This window comes from Corapipo altera, unplaced genomic scaffold (assembly GCF_003945725.1).
Source record: "Corapipo altera isolate COAL_440 unplaced genomic scaffold, ASM394572v1 44b, whole genome shotgun sequence".
Taxonomy (NCBI): Eukaryota; Metazoa; Chordata; class Aves; order Passeriformes; family Pipridae; genus Corapipo; species Corapipo altera.
Genome location: NW_020884932.1, coordinates 4,049,011 through 4,076,341, shown reverse-complemented (window position 1 = coordinate 4,076,341; position 27,331 = coordinate 4,049,011). Strand labels below are relative to the sequence as shown.

General features: G+C 40.4%; 2 protein-coding genes across 6 annotated transcripts; one reads left to right on the top strand and one right to left on the bottom strand.

The window, feature by feature from the left end:
- Positions 1 to 1,174: 1,174 nt before the first annotated feature.
- LOC113954726 lies at positions 1,175 to 12,984 on the bottom strand. Of its 4 annotated transcripts, XM_027659438.1 has the most exons (7): positions 12,744 to 12,984; positions 9,709 to 9,940; positions 8,338 to 8,498; positions 5,714 to 7,579; positions 4,636 to 4,761; positions 2,570 to 2,692; positions 1,175 to 1,400 (listed from the first exon to the last, which is right to left on the bottom strand). In XM_027659438.1, the coding sequence occupies exons 3-7, from the start codon at positions 8,483 to 8,485 to the stop codon at positions 1,363 to 1,365; spliced, it is 2,301 nt and encodes a 766-aa protein (XP_027515239.1). In that variant the 5' UTR covers positions 8,486 to 8,498; positions 9,709 to 9,940; positions 12,744 to 12,984; the 3' UTR covers positions 1,175 to 1,362. The 4 variants fall into 4 exon arrangements, with proteins under 4 accessions (XP_027515239.1, XP_027515238.1, XP_027515240.1 ...); XM_027659437.1 differs by lacking the exon at positions 12,744 to 12,984 and having other exon boundaries at positions 9,709 to 10,772; XM_027659439.1 differs by lacking the exons at positions 9,709 to 9,940; positions 12,744 to 12,984 and having other exon boundaries at positions 8,338 to 8,556.
- On the top strand, positions 12,134 to 25,663 carry KBTBD2 (kelch repeat and BTB domain containing 2). 2 transcript variants are annotated; one of them, XM_027659441.1, is made up of 4 exons: positions 12,134 to 12,331; positions 19,173 to 19,702; positions 22,329 to 22,494; positions 22,931 to 25,663. In XM_027659441.1, exons 2-4 carry the CDS (start codon positions 19,533 to 19,535, stop codon positions 24,464 to 24,466), a joined length of 1,872 nt encoding a protein of 623 aa, XP_027515242.1. In that variant the 5' UTR covers positions 12,134 to 12,331; positions 19,173 to 19,532; the 3' UTR covers positions 24,467 to 25,663. The 2 variants fall into 2 exon arrangements, with proteins under 2 accessions (XP_027515242.1, XP_027515243.1); XM_027659442.1 differs by having other exon boundaries at positions 12,134 to 12,350.
- The last annotated feature ends 1,668 nt before the right edge of the window (positions 25,664 to 27,331 follow it).

Genomic DNA, 27,331 nt, shown 5'->3' with positions numbered 1-27,331 from the left:
AAGGGCTTAGGGTAGAAAGGAAATAAAAACTTGGCATCAGAGTGGTTTCTTTCTCCTAACAGCTTGGGGTAAAGGCTGCAATTACAGTAGAGCTTTAACAAGTAAGCAAGCGTTATTAAAAATAACAGAAAAGTCAAGAATCAGTTGGGTAGGGAAACATCAGTACTCCTCACTGAGGGCAAACAGCATAACCTCAGTTACAGGTCCGACTAGGTAGGCATGAAATTTGAATGCAGTCACAGGAAATGCTACTTTTACCCATGTAGGTTACTCTAGGACACAGACAGAATAACAACCTGGGAGAGGAGGCAAAAGACAATTCCTGTCTGTCCAATCCCTCCACCCTTTATTAAAGAAAAACAGGTGGGTTTTTTTTTTAGTTTCTCTGCCTTCGTCACTCACACTATCATTCTATTTGGGAATAATTTGAGACTAGCAGCACCATATTTATTCTTCTCACATGGTGATATTAGCCTTTATAGGCATTAAAAAAAAAAATCAATTTTTGAGCTATCCAGCTCATTTAAATCAGTCTATTTCCATTATTCATAAGATAGCTCAGCAGAGACCTAGTTTTATCATCTGAGTTCTCTAAAGAGACTTCTCTGAAGTCAGTTGCCAAGGTCTGTATCAACTGTAATAGAAGCCATCAGTATGGAGTCAGGAAACAAAGCACACCATCAAAACCTTTTGTTTCACCTTCAAGATCCATCTCTCCAGCTCCGGGTCTCCATAACGGACTCAAAAAATCTCCACAGGAAAAGAAGGGGAGGAAGGGGAAGCATCGCATCAATTCTCTGCTTTAGTTTTAGTCCTCAGTCATGCATTTGAAGAGAGGAAGATCTGAGGAACTGCCTTGAAACTTCAAGTCAGTACTTGGACTTGATACAGCTCTAACTATATTCCTTTACACTTTGACAAAACCAAATCCAGCCAAAAATCCAGCTGCTGGAAGAGAATCTCGTTCTTATGTCCACATCACATATGAGATGACATTGACAGGCTTCACAATCCTGCAGAGTTTAGGAGCTGGGCAGCAATAACTGGTGTGCTATAACAGCACTGGTGCATATATGTGCCCATGTTAAGCTTTTTTGCCGTGTATTGATTGAATACAAAAAGTCTCAAAGTGCAATTCTATGAAATTTATTACTTAAATAGTGGATGTGCTAGTTATAAAAAGGTGACTGGTGTTAAATATTTAATTCCATTTTCATGGCATCCTCAGTCTTTACAGTGTCACTTCTTACCCCTTAAGAGTGCAGAGCAACTTACAAAATGTACAATAATAATTGAATTTTGGATTATGCAAAACAAACCTTTGATACATTTTTCCCCCCCCTTCTGCCCCAATATTTGCAATTATCTTCTCTTACAGAGGGACTTTTTTGTTCCACGACCTAAAAGTAAAAAAAGAAAAGAAAGAAAGACTGAAGTTTGCATTCTGCCTCCAAACAATATGTCAATTTGCTTCTAAAGCAAGATAGACATAAGTACTGCCTTTTCCTACTGCAGGCATTGATGGCCGATATTACAATTATGTATTTGACTTCCCAGCAAGTATAAGCTCCACATGAGTAGCGTTGGGCTTCAGAATATCCCAGTATAACAGATAAGAGTTCCATGTGAAACTCATAGCACATTCTCAGTGTGTTCTTGTAACTACTACATTGAATGTATCCAAGAAACATCAACTATTTCTGGGACAAATAAGAAATATTTTGGGACTGTGCAAGTTTCCTGGTTGCTTCTACTAAGAACTGATCAGCAATTAAAGAAGCAATCTGGCTTCAGGACTGACACCAAATTTTCACTAATAAGACACTTCAGTCTAAGTTTGTTTCCAACCTTGCAAATACACTAAAGTGCAATCCTCTTTTTAATATGAGAAAGAGACTATTTTTTACTCGTGTTCCCAGACGGAATATTCAAGTTCACTTTACTATGCTAGCTTGTTCTTTTCCAGAAAAATCTGATCTTTTAGATAGCTTCCTGTATGTACAGACCCCTTTTCAATTTATAACCTTTTCAGACTCTCACACAAATACACAAAAGCATAATTATTACTTAATGTGATTTTTCCCCCATTATTTTTCCCCATCTTCCTCCAAAGTGGCAAGAAGTTCCTGCTCCATAAAGTTCTTATGCATTTGTGTTGTATCAAAATAAAATATTTTGGTTGAGACAGATCTGTAGCTTAAAGAAAAGGATATACTGCCAATTGACATAGGACCCAGCGCTTTAAAAGCATAAAGCAGTCTGAAGAGCAACTAGACTAAAACAGTAGGTTTTGGTGTGGATTTCCTCCCCCATCCTTACCTTAAGCAAAGAGAAGGAATCTAACCTGCTCAAAGCTACACTGGTATTCATAGCAAGGTGACTAAGTGCGCAAAGTTTAGCTTGCCTTTTTTTTCCCCACCCCTTATATTATCCACATGCGTAGCATTTGCTGTTATTTCACAAGCTGTCCAACATCCTTGCAGTTCAAACAGAGAAAAACTAATCCCTGAGACAGTAATGAAAAAATACTGGTAACAGTTATTTTTGTAGCTTGTCACTGTATACTAACCTTGGTGTATACTGTATTTAGGCATCTCCCACACTACTCCTTCCACCTCAAGTCTTGTGTCCCTGCGTTTTGAAGGTGGCTTGCCTATTCTTTTCTTCTTTGGTTTAACCAAAGGTGGGCATCCTAAATAGCAAGATACAGCTGGTGTTATTTCTCCAAGACAAATTTAACCTTGTCTTTCAACAACTGGCCTGTGATGTTCCTCTTTCTCCCTCCCTTCTATGTGGCTATTAGCTGATAAAATTGACTCTACACATGTCAAGCAAGTCTTGTATGTCTACAATATTGAATCATTGTCTAACCATAATTCTGGATGCATTGTATATTGGGTCATAATTTGGATAGGTGTTAGTATGGCAAAAAAGAACCCAGTGAGGGTTGGATAATTCTGCTCTAGCTCACTGTCTAAGTGTTCAAGACTAGTTGATAGCTGTCCAAGTGATCCAACTCATCCACTGTCTTTAGAAAACTTAATCCTTCAGACCTGTAAAGTTATGCACCACAGGTACACTCTTCAAGAAGTCAAATTTAGCATATGATATTACTGCTAAAACAATATATCTATATTTCTAGCCAACCCCCCCTTACTTGCAGGAGCTTAAATTTAATTTGAAAAAACAAGTCCTAATATAGGCAACATTTTAAAAAGGATGTGATTTTACTATCACTTCTGAGGTATCCGTTGGCATGAACAGCATTCAGAAAACACTGATTCCTGCTTCCTAGCACTGTGATAGCTTCTTCAAACTACACAGGCTGGAAAAGGAGGAGGAGAAAGCAAGGAATAACACATAGACCAAACATCCTCAGTATGGTGGACCATCTGTGACTTCAAAGAGATAGAAGAAACATGCTGAAAGTTAAAAGTAACAAAATTATTTTAGAACTATTATCACACTTTTATGAATTGTTGTAGAGGAGCTAAGAACAGTGCTGCTAAAGTAAAATGTTTTCAACTTTTATAGAGCAGTCTAGAATAAAAAGGACCCCTACAACACTGAAGTCTGTAGATAGAAAGCCTCCAATGCAAGATGCAAATAATCCCAAACGCCAATATGCTTAAGCAAGAAAGCAATGCAGAGAGAGAACTCTGAGGAATACACTCTAAAGAATAGTCTACTAGGTTGTTGATACAGAAAATCTGATACATATTATCAGTGAACTGATGAGAAGCAAGTCAGTCTGTTCTGAAAATAGCTTCACACTCCATTATTCGATAGACTGATCCTGAGATACTTGAAGGCATGTGACCCAGGAGAGTAGCACTACAACAAATGCTATAGCTGTTCCAGGCCTTTTTAGCCACCAGCACGCTTGTAGCAAGTGTGAGTAGAGCCCTTCCCAAATCTTTGTTCGCAAAGCCTAGCCATGATGATGATGATGCCGACACCAAGAAACACTCTTAAAAAGCATCCAAACCAGATCTGAACTCCAAGTAAATATTAATTGTAAAGAACAAACATTCTGCTTCAGGAGTTAATATAAAGGTATTGAAACTATCTAACCTTTTACTTTGCTAGAATGTTTGATTTCTTCATCTTTTCCTTGACGAGAGCACAATGATTTGCACTCAGTCATCCTTTAGCAGCATCAGGGCAACTGTTGGCCTGTGCTAGTTTCCCTGATCATTTGCCTATGTAGCTACCACATCACTCCCTATATGTTTTACTCAAGCATAAGATCAGAAGATTAGGAGCTACCACTGCATATGCACTCAAGAGAAGTATTATCTGGGTAAAGATTTAATATTAGAGTTTATGGCAGTAACAGCTTTACATAAATAAAGGCTTCACTTGGCCACGTCAAAGCATTTGATGCTTTGATTTCCCATAATACCTTTAAAAATACCCAAAGTACCTATAATGCATTCTTATTCCCCTGTTAGGGTTTGACAAGGCTGTAAATATGCCCAAGATGTACTGACTGAGAGGCATTTCATCAATATCAGAGCAACAAGAATTAGTTTTATTATTTTCAAACCTCATCCAAATATCATATGCTTGCTATTTTGTACCATATCCTTTTGAATGTTCCTTAAGAACAAAAGCACATTGAGGAAGTTGTACCTTGGTCTTTGCTCTTGGCTGGAGGTAAGAGACTACCATGTATTTGGCTACTGAATTTGGGTTTAGCACCACTTCTAATCCAATACTCTTCAGGCAGCATCCCCACAGCCTCCCTTAGCAGCCTTCCTAATTAAAAAAAGGAAGAAGTTGATTTAAGGTCAGTATTCAGTTTTGCTAATACACTGTTTGATCCACAAGCCAGAATGCAAACCTTCCTACTGGATCTAATTGTAGGAGTCTATTGAAATAGAAACAGTTTTCTGAAGGCCACACTTGACACAAATAAGCCACTTTAAGTCTACAGATTTTGTCGAAAGAAAAAGTTTAATAACAGGCTTACTGTTCTTAAAAGTAAATATAATGGTTGTCTTTCATAATATAAGACTATACTAAACAGCAACCACCTACTAAGGCGCCCACATACCTGCTTATTCTCATCTTAGATTAATCTAATTTCTAACATCTACCTTTGAGTAAATAAGATATTCTTTTCCAGGTCAAATGTAACAGTTTCAGACTGCTTTTTCTGAAAATACAGCAAAACTTTTGTTTCTAAAAAAAAGCAACAGGTGCTATTAAAAAAAAAAAAAGTAATTATTTGACTCCCCTTCTGCAGAGAAGTTATACAGGGTATATCCACTGGATTATGATGAACTTAATCCCGTTTAGTGCACCTAGCATGAGTCTGTGATAGGAGAGTCAGACTTTGTATAAACTTAAAGCAGCTTCCAAGATATTAAGCACCAGTAAACATGTAGTTCAGATGACCTTAAGTTTTTCAAATTAATAAATTGCCACTAATGCCAGAAAGTGAAGTATATCAAATCTGACTCAAAGGAGAGTCTCTGCACTATTCTCTGGTGGTTGTGAAGATGCAGAATCTTTATGCAATAGGTTAAAAAATGCACCAAACTCCTTCTGCTTGAAAAAAGTATTTTGCAGGACATCTGGCTCTAAGCCAAACCTAAAGCTACAATGTCCTCTAATCTTCCCACTGGTTCAAGCTACAATTTGCAACTGCAATTAGGTGTTTTGTGTATGCTATTAATCAGCACTTCGTCCTCAGCAATTAGCTTACCTCCCAAGAATTTCCGTAGCATTCGCTGGTGCTCAAGTCCTTCTCTTCTTGTCATAGGCCTCTTTCTTCCATAATACCCATAGTCACTATATACAACTTCATCTTGTTCTTTCTCCTTTGGCTTGTAAACTACACCAATATTTTCAACAAGCCCACTCCTAGTTTTCATTTTCTCTTGAGCAGGCCAGCTAATTAATTGTGCTGGTACAGCATTTTTAGGTGGTTTCCAAAGCACTCTCCGGCCAACTTGGTAGAAACTTCCTTTATTTGGTGTCAAGATGCCATATGGAAGGGTTTCTTGAAAGAAATACTCCATTTCATCCATGTCATCATCCTCATCCTCGTCATCCTCTCCATCTTCGTCCTCCTCTTCACCCTTCACATAATATTCTTCAGAGTCCTCAACTTCTGACAAACTTTTAGCTGCTTTTTTGTTGAGAGAATTGATTTCTTTCCTGCTAGAAGATCTTGAAACAGCTCCCAGCTTTCTACCTTTACTGGAAGCCTCTTTAACCTTAGTGGCTGAAGAATTGTCATCTTGATCATTCAAGCTGTTCATCTGCTCCTTTTCTACTGCTTCATCTTCATTAAGGGACCCACCATTTTTAATTTTCTCTTTCTCCAAGCCATCTGTACTTTTCTGAGAAGTATACATGCTTTTCTGAAGCACATAGTCAGGGACAAAATAAGACACTGGGGCATTATCACTTGATGAGCCTTCTTCTCTAGAGGACGTGTCATCAGAAGAAGGACTGATTACACTTTGACACTTCCTTTGTGGTAAACAAATGTCATAGTTTGTAGCATCCTTCTCAATTGATTTGTCACACCAAATACTTTTACCTGTCTGGCTTTCATTGATTGCTCTGTGGCTTAAACTCAGCTTTTTCTGCTGAAAACCCAAGTCACTCATTACCTCCATATTAGATGGAAGTAGTCCTGCTTGTTGAATAGAGCCTGCAGATTTTTTAGTGCTAGATTTCTTAGCTATTACCACATCCTGTCTTACCACTGGCCTATCTATGCCGACAGATCTTGCCAGCTCTGTGATTTGTACTGCCATAGTTTCACCTGGGGGGGATTTTGCCTGTTGACTTGTATTTGCTAGCTTTTCTGCATCCAGCTGCACTTCGTTATTTTGGACATCTTTTTCTTGCACAGCTTCAGCACCCTGTTTTGTGGTGACAACAGCTTGTCTCTCATCTAAGGTAGCTCCCGGCACCATCTGCCTCCTTTCATGAGGGCCATATATCATGCCTTCACATGAGCTAACAGAAAATAAGTCACATGGCACTATGTTCTCTGGGACTGATTTACCACTTGCCACATCATACAAAGGGATAGTTTCTTTAAAGGATTTCCACAGTTGAATAGCTGGAGAGCCATTTCCATATTCTATCCTCACTTCTTCCTTCTCAAAGGCATAGCTTCCAGTAGGAAGATTTCTATACTGTGTAGAGCTGGCAGGGTCCTTGTTATGAAACTCTCTGTCTACCACAATGGAAGATCCAGATGAATCTTGTTTCTCTGAAGTACTTTCAGTCTCTGTACCTATACCAGAAGAAACACAGGCCATATTTCCTGCATCACAACCTTTCGTTTCTGTACGGATATCTTGATGCTTTTTTTGCTTGCTTTCAGGCTGTCTAGGATCAGTCTGTGTTTCTTTTGTCTCCGTTTTTTTCCCAGGGGTATTATAGTGTCTAAATCTTGTTGCATGATAAAACATAGGGGAAGGTAGGGCAGCATTAAAATAAGGCCTTCTGTTAATTCTTGCATGCATTGGATGCTGTGGAACAAAAAATCCAGGGTACTCATGGAGCGCAACAGAATAAAACGGCAAATATGGATTTCCACTTCGGAAGCCTAGACATTGGTGATAAAAAGAAAAGACAAATATATTTTCTTTCTGAAATAAGTCATCCTGATAAATATTTACTTGCATACACAGGTACAGCTACAAGATCAGACACATCGTTAAATAAAGCACTCCACCTCTCAATGCTTGGAAACAAATCTGGTGCAAAAACTCAGAGAGAGTTCCTTGTTATGGAGTAGCTTATCCGGACACCTACACTTTAACCAGAGCTTGATTTCATTCCTTGGAACATTCACCACTTAGTTTTCTGGACCTGTTTTTTTTGTTATTTCATGGAATATTGCTGTAGCATTATCTTTGAAAAAGACAGCTCCAGATAGACATTAACGTAAGCATAGCACTTATAAGATGTATTTAACAATACTTCTCTTATAATTATTTTTAAATAATTTTTTAAGCTTACATATATCCATACCTATTGTGTATGCACATATGGAACTCATATATACACGCATATTAATTGCTAGGCATGTTCTAGAGCTCTGTGTCTGCAGGATGACCATTACTTAATGTTTTGCTTAGCTTCCATTCTCCAGGAACAGATGCTTCCTACCACAGAGGCTACATATTTAAGTAATATTTAATAAATCAGATTTTTGACAAGTGAAGCATTACATTAATTTTCACTTAAGCTCCCAAGAATCCCATTAACATAAGATACATATTTGTTTCCTCTGCTCTAGCAGTAACTTACTACAGTAACTTACTAAGCAAAGCCAGCTCAAAGAGCTCTCATTTACCTTACCTGGAGCAGGTACATAATATGGACTGTATCCGTGGCTGAGGTACCATGGATTTGGATAAGGCTGTTGTGCTGATGGCTGAGCATAAAAAAAGGGTCTTGAGTGGCTTGTGGAATATGATCCACTTTCTGAAGTTGAGGCAGTATTCATTTTTCTTTAAACACTGAAAGAGATAAATGATCATTATCAATCACTCAAAAACTGCACAACCTAATGATTTTCTGCTGTCAGAATTTAGCAGACATTCCTCTCCCAGCCCAAAGAAACCAGATCCTTCCAAAAGAAAGCTACTATCTTCCAAACAGAAGGTAGAAGGTTGACATTACTATTAAGGTCAAATATTTCAGTTGTACTTTGCTAAGCTAGCTTTTATATGCAGCTTTCAATATTAGTCCTTCAAGCCAACCTTATAACATGCTTTAAAGACACAGGACAGTCATAGAACTTTAGTAGTCTTAGATGCATGCATCCATAAGTAGCATCCCAGCCAATTAAAAGAAAAAGCCTCCAGTCAATCAGCCCTGAGCAAGAGGCCACCAAAAAAAAAAAAGAGGCAATAGAAGGCTTCAAACTATCAGACATTTAATGTTTCAGAAAGAAAACGCTTCTTAATGCTAATACATATTGTTACACATTACAATAAGAATTCTATTAATTCAGGATTTGTACTTTATAATTTATCTAAGAACAATGATAGCTAACATAATAAACAAAATATTTCAGTGACACCACGCTTCCTATGCTTAAACCAAATGGTAGGTAACAAAAACAACCCCACCAAAATCCTTATGTACAAGTTTGCATTCAGAATCATAAAAAATTCACAAGACTGAACTTCCTCCCACACTTATTTCTTTAGTTAGCTAACACACTAATCTCAGCCCATTCCTACCCATGCAAGTGATACAACCCTATCACACACAGGTTATAAAAAAGAATATAAGAAATCAGAGAACACAGAAGATTTGGTGACTGCACCAAAAAAAAAACCAACACCAGCTCAAATCTGTGGAGAATTTAAGCACTTTAAAATTATAGGAAAATTAATTCAAGACCTGTTACAAACTAGCACACCCTTCAGCCTAGAGTTTCAGAATACTTTTAGGAACACTGGAGCCCTCTTCAGTTTCCATGCAGGGTGGCCTGTCCAGCTCTTGAAAGCATCAAAAAACCTACACACTCTCCTAGGCCAAAGCTCCCAGAATTACTTTGACCTTTCAGAGAGACAGTAATGTAGGGAAAGAAAATAACCCACAAAAACAATCCCCCCCCCCTCCAAAAACTAAGCTATTCCTGCCCCCCTTAGAGCCCCTCAAAACTAAGGTTGCTGCTGTTCACAGCCCAGGAAGAAAGTAACCACATTCTCTGCTTACCCTCTTTATGGCAGGCAGCTGCTACTTGTCCACTCCCCCTCCCACCTGAGGCTTATTTAGCAGTGACGCAGGGGACCTCTTTCAGTCAATGTGTGGGAGGAGAGTCAAAACATGAGGGTAGGAATAATGGTGAAGGCCTTCAGCTGGTGTACAGAAAGCTGGCAGTCTCATCTTGCAGATGTTTAAGCTGCATCTCTAAGTGAATCTGGTATTTCCCTTTTGTATGTTGGAACTTACATTAAAAAAAAGAAGGGAAGTATTACCAGTCTTCTGATTAAATCTACTGTTAGAGACACTTCTTGTAGGAAAAAAAAATCAGACAATACAAGGCCAAGTTTATATTTGTTTCCAAGGTTTGCCAGTTGTTCAGTATGGAGCAAGGGGAGCAATGTTCTTCAATCCTAACATGGCTAAGTGGGCTGAGAAACGTAATGTGCTTTCCATATGAACAGGAGAAGTACTTATTGCAGTACAGTGTACTCCACCGTGTATGACAGGAATTCATGAAATGTGAGGTTGCAATTTGACTCTGTGATGGGTCTTTACAGGAGATGAGAATCTGAGTTGTTACTCTGGAATTGCACATCTCCAAATACAGTGCTCAGGTACTGGGGCAGGTGGCAGGAGAAGAAAGCACAGTGCATGAGCTATGCAGGCAGGTGAGTGGCTAAGGAAAAACAAAGTGGTATGGATGCTTAGAGATTTTTTTCATTTCTGTGTTGGAAAATTCACAAAGCCTCTGGTGTTTTTTTTTATTATAATGTTCAGATTAAACATGTTCTTTGCACCAAGACACAAAATATAAAATGCCTGGGAAGGATGACTGATTCAATCCTCGGAGACCTCCCCAGCCAAAGCTTGTCCTTTCCAGTGATGGCAGTGCTTGTACTTAGTGCAACCAGCCACTTGTAGTGACAGGACAAGGAGTAATGGGTACAAACTGAAAGAGAGAAAATTTAGGCTAGATGTTAGGAAGCCATTCTCTACTGTGAGGGTTGTAAGAAACTGGAACAGGCTACCCAGGGAGGTTGCTGGATACCCTATCCCTGGAAGTGTTCAAGGCCAGGTTGGATGGGGCTTTGAGAAACCCGGTCTAGTAAAAGGTATCCCTGCCCATGGCAGGGGGGTTGGAACTAGATGATTTTTAAGGTTCCTTTCAACCTTAACATTCAAAGATTTTGTGACTCATGTCAGATGTTTTAAATCCCCAGCTCCTGCATCCATCATACTTTCACCTTTTTGAAGCAAAACTCCTAGCTTTTCTTTTGGTGAGTGGACCCAAAGGGAAATAAAGAAAATAAATGACACTCACTAGCTTTTAAAAAGTTGCATTTATCAGGATTTTCCTTTCCCTTGGACCTCCCATCAGCCTTCAGAGTCAGAATCAAAGTCACAGAATCAGAATATTCTGAGTGGAAAGGGACCCACAAGAATCATTGAGTCCAACTCTTAAGTGAAGGGCCCATATGAGAATAAAACCCACTCCTGCCTCCCATGCCCCTGTCACTTCCTCTTCTCCTGAGGCAAGCTCCAGGCTCCACAAGCCTCAAGTGGCATTTGCTCAAGGGCCAGCAAACCTGTGCTTGGCCAAAGGACATTCCAGGATTCCAGGAGGGCCAAAGGACCAAAGGCAAGTTTCAGAGGGAAAAGGAGGCACTGGAATGTAAAGTGGACATGGCCAGGCTCAGCTTGCAGGTGGATCCCAGGGGGATGAAGCAATTCTGGGAGGCAGAGTGGGACATGGCTGGGCTGGGCCTTAACCCTGAAGCCTGCAGGCCTCCAGGCTGCAACAAGTCTGGGGCACGAGTCCTATGAGGAGAGGCTGAGGGGGCTGCGGTTGTTTAGCCTGGAAAAGAGGAGGCTTAGGGGTGACCTTATCACTCTTTACACTTCCTGAAAGGAGGTTGTATCCTGGTGGGGGTTGGTCTCTTCTCCTAGGCAACCAGTGACAGAACAAGAGGACATAGCCTCAAGCTGTATCATGGGAAGTTCAGGTTGGATATGAGGAGGAATTCTTCAGTTCAGAAAGGGTGATTAAACATTGGAATGAACTGCAGAGTCACCATCCCTGGAGGTGTTGAAGGAACGACGGGACGAGGCACATAATGCCACAGTCGAGTCGACATGGTGCTGCTCGGTCACAGGTGTTTTTTCCAACCTAACTGAGCCTGTGTCTCTGTGAGTCGCTCCTCCCAGCAGAGGGCGCCGGGGGAGGGGGGTGGGGTCCCGCTCCACGTCCCGCGGGAAGCGGCGCGCTGTCCCGGCGCGCGGGCAGGGGGCGCTCGCGGGGGGACAGGGAAGAGGAAACCGGGGGCGGGCCTGGCGCGCGGGGCTCGGCGGCGGCGGCTCCCCGCTTCGCGCATGCGCACACGGGGCGGGCGCGGCGCTCCGTAACGGCGGGCGGGGGGTGGGGGGGGGAGGAGGGGGGGGAGGAGGGGGGGGGAGGGGGAGGAAAAGAGGGGGGGGGCGGGGGGGCGGCAGCAGCGGCAGCGCCTGCGCGCCCGGGGGCCGCCGCCGCCTCCGCAGCCCGGTAGAGACACCGGATCCGCCGCCGCATCCTCCTCCTCCGCCCCGCTTCCCCGCGGCCGGGACGCCGAGGCAGAAGAGGAAGCGGCGGTTGGAGGTTTGTCCGGGGCGGGGAGGTGAGAGATGGCGGCAGCGGCGGCGCTCCCGCGCTCGCGTCCCGCCGCGCCGCGGCCGCCGGGCCCTTCGCCGTCCCCGCGGGGGGAGTGGCCGCCCCGAGGGGACCCCAGTGCCGTGGAGGTCCGCGGGGGAAGGGGGGGGTCTGCGGCTGCCGCTCTCCCCGCCCGGGCGGGCGCGGCTCCTGCCCGCCCCCTCCCTCTCTCCGCGACCTGCGGCCGCTCCCGCCCGGCGGCGGCAGCCCCGGGCCCGCCGGGCACCGGCGGAGGGGACGGCGGGGGCCGCCCTCGGGTAGGGCCGGCTCCCGGGAGAGGCCGGCGGGGCGGGAAGGTGTCCCCTTCTTTCTGGGGGAGGCAGGAAAGGAATTACGGCGGCGGGGGGACGGGACGGCGCACCTGGGCATCGGGGGGAGGGAAGAAATGCGTTTCCTCGCCTGTAGTCTCATGTCGGCGCGTCCCGCTGGCGGGAGGGGGCTGTGACCTCGGGGCTGTAATGGGAGGTGGGCAGCGGGGCTTCCAGGGCTCCCCTTGGGCTGAGCAGGTGGGGATGTCTGCAGCCTCGGTGTTTGTGCTGGATGTGCTTGGGAGGCACAGACCCGATGAAGCCTTCGAGGAGAGCAGCAGTATAGTGGCACTGCCGTTTCCCGTAGCTGCCCTCGCGTTTCCCTACTGATGGATGTAGTTGTGTTCGTCTGTACGCTATTGGTACCTGCGGTGGCCGAGGGAGGGCTTCGGTGTTTATATGGGGATTCGAAGTAATTCTTAGTAAGCTTTTATAGGCTACATATATGCATAGTATAGCTTAGAAATTAGTCATCTGCATGCTTAGGATTTTTCCGGTATTTAGCATTATTTCTGCTAGGATAGATACCTGCTGCTTTTGAAAGAACTTTAATTACGATTTAGAAATGGATTTGTGCTGTACTTAGCCAGTTCATTTTTAGAGGTTTTATTGCAAAGCCACATCTTGGCTTTCTACATCATCTACATGTACTTTGTGGTCATAGTGGGCCTGAAAGGCTGTGTGCTGTTGTGAGCTCACCTAGGGCTGTATCTACGTGAATTTTGTTTGGATTATGTATTTAAGAGGTTATTAAAATACACACTCAACTTAGTTCAATTTCTCAGATATGTACCTGGAGAAGTGGGTAATTTTTAGTATTTAATATACCCAGATGCGTAAATTGTGTAGTCTCATGATTTGAGTATAGATGTCGCACCTCTTTCCTAATTATTTTTGCGTGTGGAGTAGAAGGGCCCATTATACTCAAAGATGTGTAAGTAGCATCTTGCAGGAATAGACCAAAGGGGAGGAAAAGATGATGCTGCTTATTTAGTATTTTTTTGACTACATTTTAGACAGATGGTTGTTTGTGCTTGTTTTTTTTTCCAAAAGCAGGCTTTTTTGTTTTGGTCATGTGATTATGAAACAGACCAGAATTGGTGCAAATCCTAAAATTTCTCTTTCTTTATTTAGTGGCTGTTGTGCTTTGAGAATAAATTTTATACGCATGAATATGATATCCATTATAAGACTTAACCTTTCAGGAACTAACTTACAATTAATTAAGCTACATTAATTATTAATCTAATTTCTTAATGTAGAAATGCTTGAATTTGTAGTTGAACATCATGTAGTGAATATTTAAGGGACTAATGCATACTTGAAAACGAATTTAAGTTGTTAAATAAAACAGACTAGCTTCATTAATGTACTAGAGTCCAGAGAGAAAAAAAAAAAACCACGGTTCTGTACATCCATGACACATGGCTGAATCTTACTGCAGACATCTATGGCCCACTTTTTTTCAAAGGTTAATTTCCCAAAACACATCAAGTCGTTCCACAAAACAGAAACACCCTTGGGGATGGAAACTACCTGTGCTCACTGTAGAAGTCCAGTTGCCAGTTTAAGCTGTTGGTTTATCTGGTGCTAATTTTCTTTCTGAGCAGGTATTTCCTTTAGTGTATAACTTCCTTTAGGTGCAGAAAAACAGGAAAGAAACTGGTAATGAGGAGTGCATTGTGACGAAACAGGTTGTTAGCGTGGAGTCTGACACTTCTGGTCTCTGGCTTCTGCATAGTTTCAGAAAACTCACCTACCTCAAAGCTGTAACCTCTCAAACATAATATGTATGGAAAACAGTAGTAGTTTCCAGGTGAATAGTCATTTTCAACATAACATTGTAGGAATGAATCTGTCCTTGTCTTTTGTGAAATTTTACATTGTTGCTTTATTAGAATCTCCTTGATGTCCTCGGTTTTCTGGACTGCAGTGCTATCAAAGACACCTTTGATGGCTTTAGAAGAGAGGAAAACTTCCAAGTCTGGAACTGCTTCATCAATTACCTATTTCTCTCTCACTGCCAAGGATGCAAATTTGATACATTACTCAAGAATCTAGAGCTTCCAACTTTTTCTTTCTTTCTTTTCTTTCTTTCTTTCATATCAATTTACAGAATTGATTCTAATCAGTTTTAATACTCACATTTCCCCTTGCTGTTAGCTGGTATACTAATTTCGTAACTCGGAATATCCCGAATAGGAGCCAAGTATTAAGGTGCCTGAGCTTGGTACTTGCATTGCTAGCTGGGAGGATTGCTATCTCCACACACAAATGCTTGTTCAGGTCTGAATTCTGACGTTTTATTATGTTAAAAATAGTGAATGACTCAGTTCTTTAGACGTGTTTCAACTTGTGATTTTTATGAAGCTGCCCTTGGATGGAAATAGGAATTTGATTAAAAGTGCACAAGAGTAGTATTTAAAATTCTTTTTAAAATTAGTTAAAACTAGATTACATAAATTGAAGTCCAGGGAGATAAGTTTTGATTGTTGTGTTTCTAATTTTTCTTCCAAACATACGGGTTTATTGAAGTGTGAATTGTAGTTAGTGAAGTTAGAATTCAAGAGGTATTTAGATGGCTGAAGATGCAGATGGAGACCTGTGACACTTTCATAGATCTTCTAAGGGTTTCCCAGCATTTTATGGGAAGTTAGGCATCTAATCTGGCAGACTACTTAATGGGATTTTCAGAAGGATTTACTTCTGAAAATATCAAAATATCTAAAACTACAAAACAAAAGAGAAATTGCATGTTTATACATCTTTTACCCTTCTTATAATTTGCAAAACAATAAATATTTGTTTAAATGAGTTCAGTTGAAGATTATTGTATCTATATATCTTATATCTTTCCCTACCAATTAAATTGGAAATAGTCAATATACTTATTCCATGTTATACACTGAAGTATAGTGTTAACACTACCATGTATGTAGTGCAGTATATATCTCTGTTTATCAATCTTTGCCTGACCTCAGAAAATAAACAGATTCAAGGAAGGCAATTAATAGCCTATCCCATAACTCATTAACATTTGATGACTAATTTTTTGAATGGTCTCATTCAGATTTGAAGTACATGAACAAGTGTTAACAAGCCACCTCATTAAAATTACTCAATCGAAAAGGAATAATTACTTAAAAAGAAACCCTCTTATCAACGTGTTACTTAATGTTGCTCTCCAGCTTGACAGGAAGCTACTTTGTATCACCCAGTGATAACTTGATTTCATTTGCAATCCAGCACTGCTGTGGCCTTCCAGCAGCTACCTGCCCATCCCGTTTTTAGAGAGCCGGCTTCCAAGAAGTTGCCCAGAACAAAATGGTCACTCCAGTGACATTGTTGAAGGGGAGAGTCTCATTCGTAGAAACCTGTACCCAAGGATTGTTTTTATTCTATGAGAATTCCAGTTCAGGATATTAAACTAACTTCAGCCGTAGATCTTTTCATCCATAAGTCAGGAATGTTCACTGCTGTGTGGCCATTAAAACTACAGCTGACTGTAGTGCATCTGTACACATCTTCTCTAGTCCATAGTTTTTTTGTTTAGCTGATATCCAAGTTCTTTATCTGAGATCCAAGCCAGGTACAGTGTGGTGAGAGAGATGTTGGGTTGGGAAAGAGCTGAGCCTCTTGTGTTTCTCTGTTGGAAGTTACTACGTTGGCAGCTTTGGACAAGCTGCTTTTTATTGCAGTGCCTCAGTTTTTCAGCCTCTGAAGTGAGGAGAATACCTCCTTTAAAACTGTTTTGAACTCTTCACAGAGGTGTGAGAAAGGCAGGCAATCTTGGATGACTTTCCAGGTACTATATGATGTTCTTACACTACTTATCCTATTGTTTTGAACAGAGTCACTTCTCTTGAGCAAATGATGATATAAATGAGAGCAATTTTGGAACAGAAATTCAGAGATCCTTGATGTATTTATTGTTTTCCTGAGGAGTATGGTTCCATTACAAGGGAATGGGATGCAACTCCAGACTTCATGACAAATGCCAAACTTTGTTCTTTGGCAAATGGTTATTGTTAGCAGCAAAAAACACAGGGTGGATGTGGAAAACAGGAACCATGTACCTAGCATGTTCCTACCATGCGCACCTCCCTGGAGCACATGACAGATGGTTTCCTGTAAACCAAGGACTCACAGCTTTGTAAATGTATGGTTCAAAGGTGATTCACATCACAAAAATGTTCAGCAACAAGACTCCTGTCATCTCCTCAACCTTTTCTGCTACTGAGGGTCATACTCAAATGTACTGATTATTTATAGTAATTAATTTCACAGTTTCAACTCATCTTCTGAACAGGTCTGCTTTTTCAGTTATTGACTGTCAGCCGCACGCTGCCAAAAACGTCTTTAATCTGACTAGCAGGTGTATATCCATTTCTCCATGGCATCCTTGGCTGGTTCTAGTACCTAATGATTGCATTGGTGCATATTAGGTTCGTTCTTATTTCCTGTTCCTGAAGAAATACTTGTATTCTTTACAATTACATCAGTATAGGAAATTATGATATCAGTGACTTCTTTTGCTAAAGCTTAGTATTACTGATGGTCTGCCCAAACAGATCTTAATCCACCAGCTTGTATTGTTCTTGAAACTTTACTCCTGAGCCAGGAAAAACAATGCTGCAGAGAGACCTGGGATACCAGTAGAGCCATAAGCTATTTATTTCGGTGGGCCCAGCACACTTAGGAAGTCGGTGTTTCTCTGTAGCCCATTTAAAGTTCAGTGCAAAATCTGTCAGTGGATTAGGTTGCATGGTAAGCTGTTATCAGATAACCAGGATGGTGCTGCAGAGACAGGATGTGTATGAATTTGGTGAAAGAGAACCTGTGACTTGAAGCAGAAGGTCATTGCTTTAAATGAGCAGTATTTTTGTATATCCTCAATATACTTGTGGTTCAGTGACTTCAGAGCTTACCTGAAACTTGAAGGGCTGAAGTCAAGACTTGTGCTAGTATCTGTTATAGCAGATAGTAGTCTCTGATTCTTCTTTCCCCAAATATTAACATCTTTTCTGTTTTTCATAATTAACTGCGTCCACCTGAACAAACAGTGAACGTTAGGTTTGACTATTTGGACTGTTTTCCAGTTAAAACAACCAGAGAAAACGAAGAGTTTGCGATTCCTGTTCGTGTATATTTCTTCAATGATGAAGAAAAAGATGAGTGACACTAAATTAGTACTAATTAAAGTGGCATTAATTAAGCATATCTGTTTCAAGTGAGTGAATCTTGAAAGACAGCTGGTTTTGAATTGTATTACAGGCAGTGTTGAAATACTAGATCTTTGATATGGCTGGCAGATATTTCTACAGCCTTCATCTTGTACTAAATCATGTATTTTTGTGTGGAATTTCAAGTATGTAATTTCAAACAAGTTGTTTCTACATTCTCTGTTCATCATGAACTATAATGATAATGATGTCTTAGACACAAGACAAACATGTGCCTGGTTATTCCTCGGGTTTGGAATGCAGAAGAACAGTGGAAGATTAAATAAATCTGAAAGTATTTGATAGCTGTGGTACTCTGGTGCCTGTTATGATGGTAATTTCACTGTCACAACTATCTCATTCTTAATTATGTTTTTGTGTCCACATGGAAGATAAAATAAAACCTGACCCCATTTTTAAGAGGAGGAGAAGTGTCCAAACAAGTAAATAGGCTTTGGTAGCCACTGTAGGTGTTTTGACTCCTGCTATTCCAGCATCCCTTTGCTTCTACTATTTTCTTATTTTTCGTTTCCATTGTCTGCAGCAGTCAGGCCTACCTGGCTGAATGGAAATAATTCAGAAGTTAAAAAATGGGATGTGAAATATTAATAGGTGAAGCCCTTCTACAAGAGAAGATGAATCAAATAAGCATTGGGGATATAAGTTTTTAGGTTTTTTTTAATTCCTGTTTGATTTTGCTTGTTCTCTAGTAGAATGCCAAAGGTGAAATAAACAGTTTGATGGTGATGATGAGAGTTTAGTTGGAAAACTAAAGTTGCAGTTGAAGAAACTGCATTTATATTTTTAGTGGCCTGGTATTGATAAACTTTAAGTAGAAAAGAAACAAAGAAGTGGAAAAAGTAGCTGTTTATCAAGGAAATGGGGGGAAAAAAGTGGCTGCCTTATCAGTGGTTGAATGAAATTCACAGGTGTACTTGGTGGGAAATCTGGGTCATTCTTTGAAGAGGAATAAAGTCTTACTGAACCTTGTTTTAACTCTCCAGCCTTAGAAGCTGTGTTGACAAAATAAATTATTTTAATTTGTGAGTCTAGGTCATATGAGAATTAATGTACAAAATCTAATGCTTTTCATTTCTTAGATACTTTTGTTGTTTAATTTTTTTCCTAACAAGGATTTCAGTGCAAGTAATTAAGTACTAATTTAGAAATGTTTGTTAAACAATTAGTTTTGAGGGGGTAACTAAGAAAGGTTTTTGTTAAAGTGCTAATGGTAAATTAATTTTATTTTCCTGCTTTCAGTCACTCAAGTGCAGCCACTGATCACGAGATGTTACCACGAAATCTACCTCAGACTTCACGTTTGCTCACTCAGTTGCTGCGTCATAGATCTCAAGAGGAGCTCTGCAGACACTCCTGAAAGTCTCTGAACAGACTATGACATCAAGTTAAAGCATGACGACCTAACAGTAGTTCAAAGTCTCAAACATTGATTCAGCAGTTCAAGATTAAACTGCCCTTTTTCACCAGTATCACTTCCGAAGGCTACAGACCTCCTGCCATTTCTTTCCTGGTTACTTCAGAATATTCAACTGACCTTTCTCTGGTGAAAAGATCTTGACTTTTCTCTCTGGTCCTGGAAATATTAAATGGAATACAGTCATGTCTACCCAGGACGAGAGGCAGATAAATACAGAGTATGCTGTATCCTTGCTGGAGCAGTTAAAATTCTTTTATGAACAGCAGTTGCTAACTGACATAGTGTTGATTGTTGAGGGCACTGAATTTCCCTGTCATAAGATGGTTCTAGCAACGTGCAGCTCGTATTTCAGGTAAGTATTCAAACTAGGCTCTGTTAATTCTATAAAATTTGTGATACCTGTTTTTGAGTGTAATATTAATTAGCAATGTGTTGCAGAGATTAAAGATCAGTGAAGTAAGTAAAAAGCCTAAATATCCTTACTTTCCAACACCAAAATAGTAAAATTTCTAGTGTCTTGTGACTTAACTCTAGATAAGTATTGTGCTTTCTACAAGAAGTGTGGGGGGGAAAAAAATCACACTTGTGATGGCTCATTTTCTTTAGGGAGTTAATTGAGTCTGAATAATTAGTAAATTTCTTTTTCTTCATGCTGAATCTTTATAGTATTTAATCTATTTTTATTTCCCCAGGTAGGATAACAAGGGATTATTGAGACTTGCCTATGGGAATTCCATTATCATGTTTAACTGTAGTTTCTTAGCAGAAGCATCTGCTACAAGTAGGGGTTGCTGTGCAAGTTCATGGCTTCCTTTTCTGAATCATCTGCTTTTCTGTGCTCAGCAAAGATGCCAGAAACTCTTCCCTTGTTTGAGTCTTTTGTTTCGTTTTATTTCGTTTTGTTTCATGCCCCTCCCTAGATACTGTTGAAATTTTTAATTCAGGAGCTCTTTGCTTCCCAGGTGTCCTGTTTCTTGTCTTTTGAAAAGCTTTTTAAATAAGATACACTGAGTGCTACCCCTTTTTGCAGATACATAGTAAGACCTTGATGATGAGGCACCATGAATTTTCTGCAGTGATTAATCATTTTTTGTTGGCAACACAGTATAATTAATCTGCCTGTCTGGAAGGAATTCTGAAGCTTGAAACTAGTCTTGGTGACATCCACGCATGTTTTACCTTCCTGATGCATTGTGGAGGGATTATAACTTTCCTGTTTAATCACAGAAGACTTTGCAAATTTGCTTTTCTTGAGATGGGCTTGCTGTACAGAACACATCTAAAATGTTTTCTCTGTTTTGTCTCCTTTCTTGTAGAAAACTGTTCAAGGATTAATTTATTAATTTTTGTTGCTGCTGGTTTTTGTGTTTATTTTTTCATCTCGGATGAGTCTGGTCCAATTTTTAGCAACAAGTATTGTGTGATCACTAGATAATGATTATTACCATTGGCCTTGTGCAAATGACATAGTTCCAACAGTTTGTAAAATAACAGCCACTGGAAATGGAGCCAGATTTAATGTGGGTGGTTAATCATAAGGTTGGAAAGCTGTCATGAGTCCACACAGTGTGCTGCATCAGAATGTGCAGTCAAATCTCTTATTCATATGTGTTTGTTTATTATTTATGAAATGAGGTTTTGGCACCGGTTAAAAGAAGTATCAAACTTGTGGTTTTGTCATGTTCTGTTTTTCTTCTCTAGTTTGGTTTACAAAAAGATGCTCAGCTTCCTAAATTTAGCTTTATTATGAAAAATTGATAGCCCTGAAGGAGGGGGAAGAAAGGCAAAGCATCTCTTGGTGTGATCCAGCCATTGTGTGTGATTGTGCAGCCAGCCTACCTTCATCTTTGTGCCTGAGCGATGTGCAGCCCTGCTCCAGCACAGCCTGCTCAGCAGTGCATAAGCATCAGCTAGAGCCAGTCTCCAACAGCTCCCTCTTCCTTTCTGTGAGAAATGGGGATGGGATACTGTCTTGGGATTGGATGCTTCCTGGAATGGCTATGCATAGGGAGTGTATCTCCAGGTTCCATTCACCTCTACAGCCAGAGGCAAGACTAAAGAGTAGATTCTTTCTAACTTCTCTCATACCTGCTTTCCTAAAAAATACCCAAATAAAGAGCCTTGAACTGAATTTTCAATACAGCCATAAATACCAAACTTGAATTAATATAAAGCTCTTAAAACCAATGTCCCCTGTTTTAAGAAAATTGACAGGTGTGTGGTTTATAGTACGAGATTCCAGATAGTTCTTAAGTGTGTTGCAATTACAATACCAGAGTGGGCAATAGGTGCATAAAACATTATGGAAACAATAACCATTTTTTAAAATTGCCTTTCTACTCTTTTTCAGGGAGGTGTAATGGAAATACTTATGTTTTTGTTTGGGGGTTTTTTTCCCCCCAGACCAGATCTAATAGGTTTTTCTGTTATTGATTTTTGTCTGCAAACTTGAAGTTTACTGCATGTTATGATGAATGGTATATAAGAAATAATTCATAGAGTGCTAGTCCTTGCTCCATTTCTCCTCCTCCCAGAGGAGCATCCTTTTTGATATGACTTAGCTCAGTCCATTACATAAATCTGCTTCCTTTGTTTTAGAATCTAAAATCTAGCTGTAGTACATTACAACAGTATTTTCTGGAGGGTGTTTCTTCCCTCTTATCACCTATCGTAGAAAAAGGTTTAAATTGCATTATTAAAACTCCAAAATCATTAGTTCTCTGATGATTAACATAGAAGAGTTCTCTTGAATATAAAATATTTCTACAGAAGGCATTGATGGTACTTTTAGGATGTTCTGTACAAATGCTTTATCTTTAATATTAGATATTAGCCTGAGGTAAATACTAAACTCCTGTAAACAGGCAAGCAAAAAGACTGTTCATCTTCTGGAGTGTAATCACCAAAGACTTACAGGTGACTGTAAATTAAGATTACTCACTGTTGATCCTTGTCCTAATATGTATGTTTCTCCTCAGAGCCATGTTCATGAGTGGGCTGAGTGAAAGTAAACAAACACACGTACACCTGAGGAATGTGGATGCAGCCACTTTACAGATTATCATAACTTACGCATACACGGGTAACTTGGCAATAAGCGACAGCACAGTCGAGCAGCTCTATGAAACTGCCTGCTTCTTACAGGTAGGAATGTTTTGAGTATGAAATGTCAGCTTCTAATCTCCAAACTGTTTCACTCTTTGTCTTGTTAAATCATCTTTCCTGTTCAGTCATTTCAAAATACTTGTGTTCAGTTTGCTCAGTATAGAGAGCAGATGCTCGTCAAATACACTTTATGTGTCCATCCCTCCTTGCATTAGAGTCCCTGTGGAAGGTGGAAGTAAACCAGTGCACTTCCAACTTTTAGAAAATTAGTTTCTCCGGCAGACATAGTCACGTGGTGTACTTCATCTGTATGAAGCCGTTGAGTGAGTCACCACTGTATTTTTGTGTATACCGAGTATTCCAGGCCTAAACTCTGTTGTTCAACACCAGATGCAGGTACTTTCACGTGCTGCTGGTACATGAAGGCATACATTGTATGCAGTAATACTCCTTGTGTTTTTTCTTTGCATTACAGGTAGATGATGTGTTACAGCGGTGTAGAGAATACTTAATCAAAAAAATTAATGCAGAAAATTGTGTGCGTCTGTTAAGTTTTGCTGATCTCTTCAGCTGTGAAGAGTTAAAACAGAGTGCTAAAAGAATGGTGGAGCACAAGTTCACAGCTGTGTACCACCAGGAGGCTTTCATGCAACTGTCACACGATCTACTGATAGATATTTTAAGCAGTGACAATTTAAATGTGGAAAAGGAGGAGACAGTTCGTGAAGCTGCTATGTTATGGCTGGAGTACAACACGGAATCACGATCGCAGTACTTGTCCTCTGTTCTTAGCCAAATCCGGATCGATGCACTTTCAGAAGTAACACAGAGAGCCTGGTTTCAAGGCTTACCACCTAATGATAAATCAGTGGTGGTGCAAGGACTGTACAAATCAATGCCCAAGTTTTTCAAGCCCAGACTTGGCATGACAAAAGAGGAGATGATGATATTCATTGAAGCTGCTGCTGAAAACCCTGGTAGTCTTTACTCGTCTGTCTGTTACAGCCCACAGGCGGAGAAAGTTTACAAACTCTGCAACCCTCCTGCTGACTTGCATAAGGTTGGGACACTTGTAACTCCTGATAATGACATTTATATAGCAGGTGGGCAAGTTCCTCTGAAAAACACAAAAACCAATCACAGTAAAAGCAGCAAACTGCAGGCTGCCTTCAGAACTGTGAATTGCTTTTACTGGTTTGATGCACAGCAAAACACTTGGTTTCCAAAGACACCGATGCTGTTTGTTCGTATAAAGCCATCCCTGGTCTGCTGTGAAGGATACATCTATGCAATTGGAGGAGACAGCGTCGGTGGGGAGCTCAACAGGAGAACTGTGGAGAGATACGACACTGAGAAGGATGAGTGGACCATGGTGAGCCCGTTGCCTTGTGCGTGGCAGTGGAGCACGGCAGTGACAGTTCACAACTGCATTTACGTCATGGCACACAACTTGATGTACTGCTACTTCCCCAGGTCGGACGCGTGGGTGGAAATGGCCATGCGACAAACAAGTAGGTGTTTTGCTTCGGCTGCTGCTTTTGGTGATAAAATATTCTATATTGGAGGACTGCACATCGCCAGCAATTCCGGTATAAGGCTCCCAAGCAGTACTGTAGATGGGTCTTCCGTAACCGTGGAAATCTACGACGTGAATAAGAACGAGTGGAGGATGGCAGCCAATATCCCTGCCAAGCGCTATTCTGACCCCTGCGTTAGGGCCGTCGTCATCTCTAATTCCTTGTGTGTCTTTATACGAGAAACCCACATGAACGAGAGAGCCAAGTATGCCACCTATCAGTACGACCTGGAACTCGATCGCTGGTTTCTGAGGCAGCATATATCGGAACGGGTGCTGTGGGACTTGGGGAAGGACTTCCGGTGCACTGTAGGAAAGCTGTATCCATCTTGCCTTGAAGAGTCCCCATGGAAACCTCCAACATATCTCTTCTCGCCAGATGGAGCTGATGAATTTGAGCTGGATGGGGAGATGGTTACTTTACCACCTGTATAGCTCCCAAATTAGACTGCACAACTGATTCTATGCTCAGTTATAAAAGAGAAAAGAAATGGCTGTGAAAGAACATGTCTGAGAATGGTCAGAATGTCAGACCTGTCTTTCATGAATTGTATTTTTATGCCCTACCTAATAACACTCGCCGCCATTCAGTACGAATAAATGAAATGAGCAGATATGCTTCCATAATCTGAAATACTATTATCCGATAATTGAGAAACATATATGTATATCATAAGCTTAAGCATCTGACTTGTCTAAAGAATGAACTCTAGTTCTATGAAGTCTCAGTTCAGGAAAATTAGCTTCAGAAAAAAAGTAGTTAATGTTTCTAGGATGATGTCTCAACTCTTTTGAAAATATCTTCCAGTTATATTTGAACTACTTCTGGATATTCTACTTAAGTGCTAGTTATATAACTGTCAGTGTGGCCTAATAAAAGGACTGTGCTGCACTCTACTTAATACTAATATCCATGTTGGTATAGCAATGCCATTAAAAGAAAAAGAAACAAATCCCATGGATCTACCTGTGGTAGGAAGGGTAGATCTTCCATTGTATGGTAACATGCAGGGCAAAATGACTGCAGGTTCAGTCAAGCTGTATGATGAGGTGCATGTGTTCTATTTTCACTAACTTATACCTGTCTATTTAGAATACAGGTCTTCCAAGCAGCTGGTAGATTACCAGGTGTGGATTTAAGTTGCTGGGCTTGCAATAGGAATTGCCAGCCCTCATAGTGCGGGTCTGTGTGGGGCTTTAATCAGTAAATGCCTCCACACTCTGTATTACAGTAACATTGGCTCATGTATATTACTTCCTGCTGCTGATGTATTTTTCCATTGTAAAACAAAGTTTTAGTGTGGATTAACCAGGTCTTTATTTTCTGTTAATTTAATAACAAGCATTACTGTAGTGTGACTGTGTATAGATATCCCTTAGCTGTCAGGTTTTTTACTTCGGGGGGGGGGGGGGGAAGCAAAATTCAGGAATATCCTGTGCTGTGTGTGCAGGAGAGCAGATGACTAGTGCTGCTCTGGCATTAATCCCAGGAACCACTAGCAGTAGCGGGGCGCCGCCAATCTAACATGAACACAGGTGCTTCATGACAAACCTTACTAGCATGTTCAGCTGCATCATGTTCTGGCACTGTATTTTGAATGACATTAATTTATTAAAAAAGATTGAATCCAACTGACTTTGAGTGTGCTTTTTGGTTGAAATAGAGCTATGACACGTTCCCACCACATGTTCACTTGAAGCAAGTTGCTTATTGAAGGCAACTTGAAATACTTAAGTCTGGAGATGAGTACATTAAGTTGCCTGTGCTTACTAGTCAGCGAAAGCTGGAAATTAGGTATTCAAGTCAAACTGAGGATTACACAGAGCTTTAATCCCCTGCTATCATATTTATAAATCAGCACTCCTCCAATCACGGGACAAATTCTGCCCTACTAAAAGTAAAGAACAGCAGGCAGTCAGGAGGTAAATGAGGAACCTTTTCCATAAATTCAGAAGATGGCAGACCTATTTTCAGTCTTGATTAATCAAATTTATTTACTCCTTTGTCCGGACTGCCACTGGCTTTTCCCAAATTCCATTTCTTATTCCATTAAATACAGTTGCAGCTTTCAACAAAGACAACACCTATATATCATTGGGACTAGGCCTCAAGTGGCTTTACAAAGTTTTGCCTTGTACAATTATTAACAGTTTTGTAAGAAACCTGCCTTATATAAAAACCCTTACTGGTGCTTTGGCATTTTGTGCCATGTGGGGATTTATAGGACCCAGAATAACAATGGCAAGCTACCAATTTTTTATTTTTTTTTTTAAGAAGGTGACATAACATGTTTGCATTTACCATTGCATAAACTTTTTTAACGCCTACATTTTTTAGATAAGAGGGGTGAGATGACTCAGGGGCTCCTGCCGATAGGTCTGTTTATATTGCTTTCATGTTGCAAGCCTGTGCAAGGGAGCATACATTAAAACAAAAACAGCGATACTCTTTTGTAATGCAATTGGGAGAATCACATACCTCAGGCAAAAACATGAGTGGTATCCAAGTAACTCCAGCCTGGATGGAGTGCTCAGTTCTGTGGCTCATTCTCCTTTCACTTAATTGTTATCAGGCCGCGTTAGGCTTCAGGATAAGCCTTTGTTGTTTAAGTGTAGATGATCCATATAGCTAGTGAAGGAGCAGAGTGGGCTGGTTCTGTTACTGAGAACTTTCAACTTGAGTTTAAAATCTTATGTGTAGTTTTTTACCAAAGGGGAAAAAAAAAAAGGCAAATTTGAATAGGAAATAAATACCAAATAGGAAATACTAAATTGCAGTGGCTCTGAGTCACAACTGGCTAACAGAAGCTGGAAGAACTCGATTTTACCCATTTAGGAACATCTTTTGAAATACAGCCAGTCTATATGACTTCCTTCTAGTCTACAGTTTTTGTTGGTTTTTTTTTTCTAGATATCATCTGTATCTTTTGTATTCTATATGGTCCAAGATTATGCAGTACCTTATTTAAAATTTATTTACTATTAATTATACGGTATTTTAAAGACAAGACTAATCAAGTGTTGAACAGTTCTCTAGTGACTGTTAAAGACATACTGTTAGTTCACTTACACAATTACTTGCTGCAGTCAGTATTCAAGCCCACAGAAAAACAGCTGGCAAATGCTATTCTCAAGTCTAAATTCTTTCTCTGCATAATTCAAGAAGGAAACTGTGCAGGCAAAGCATTGTCATGTGCCTGGAAGTGGTCACTAGTAGAATTAGACTTCTGCAGGAACAAAGACAAGAGCCAAAAAACCTGCAGTTCTTATTTCATAAAGAGAGCAAATGTGATTAAAGCC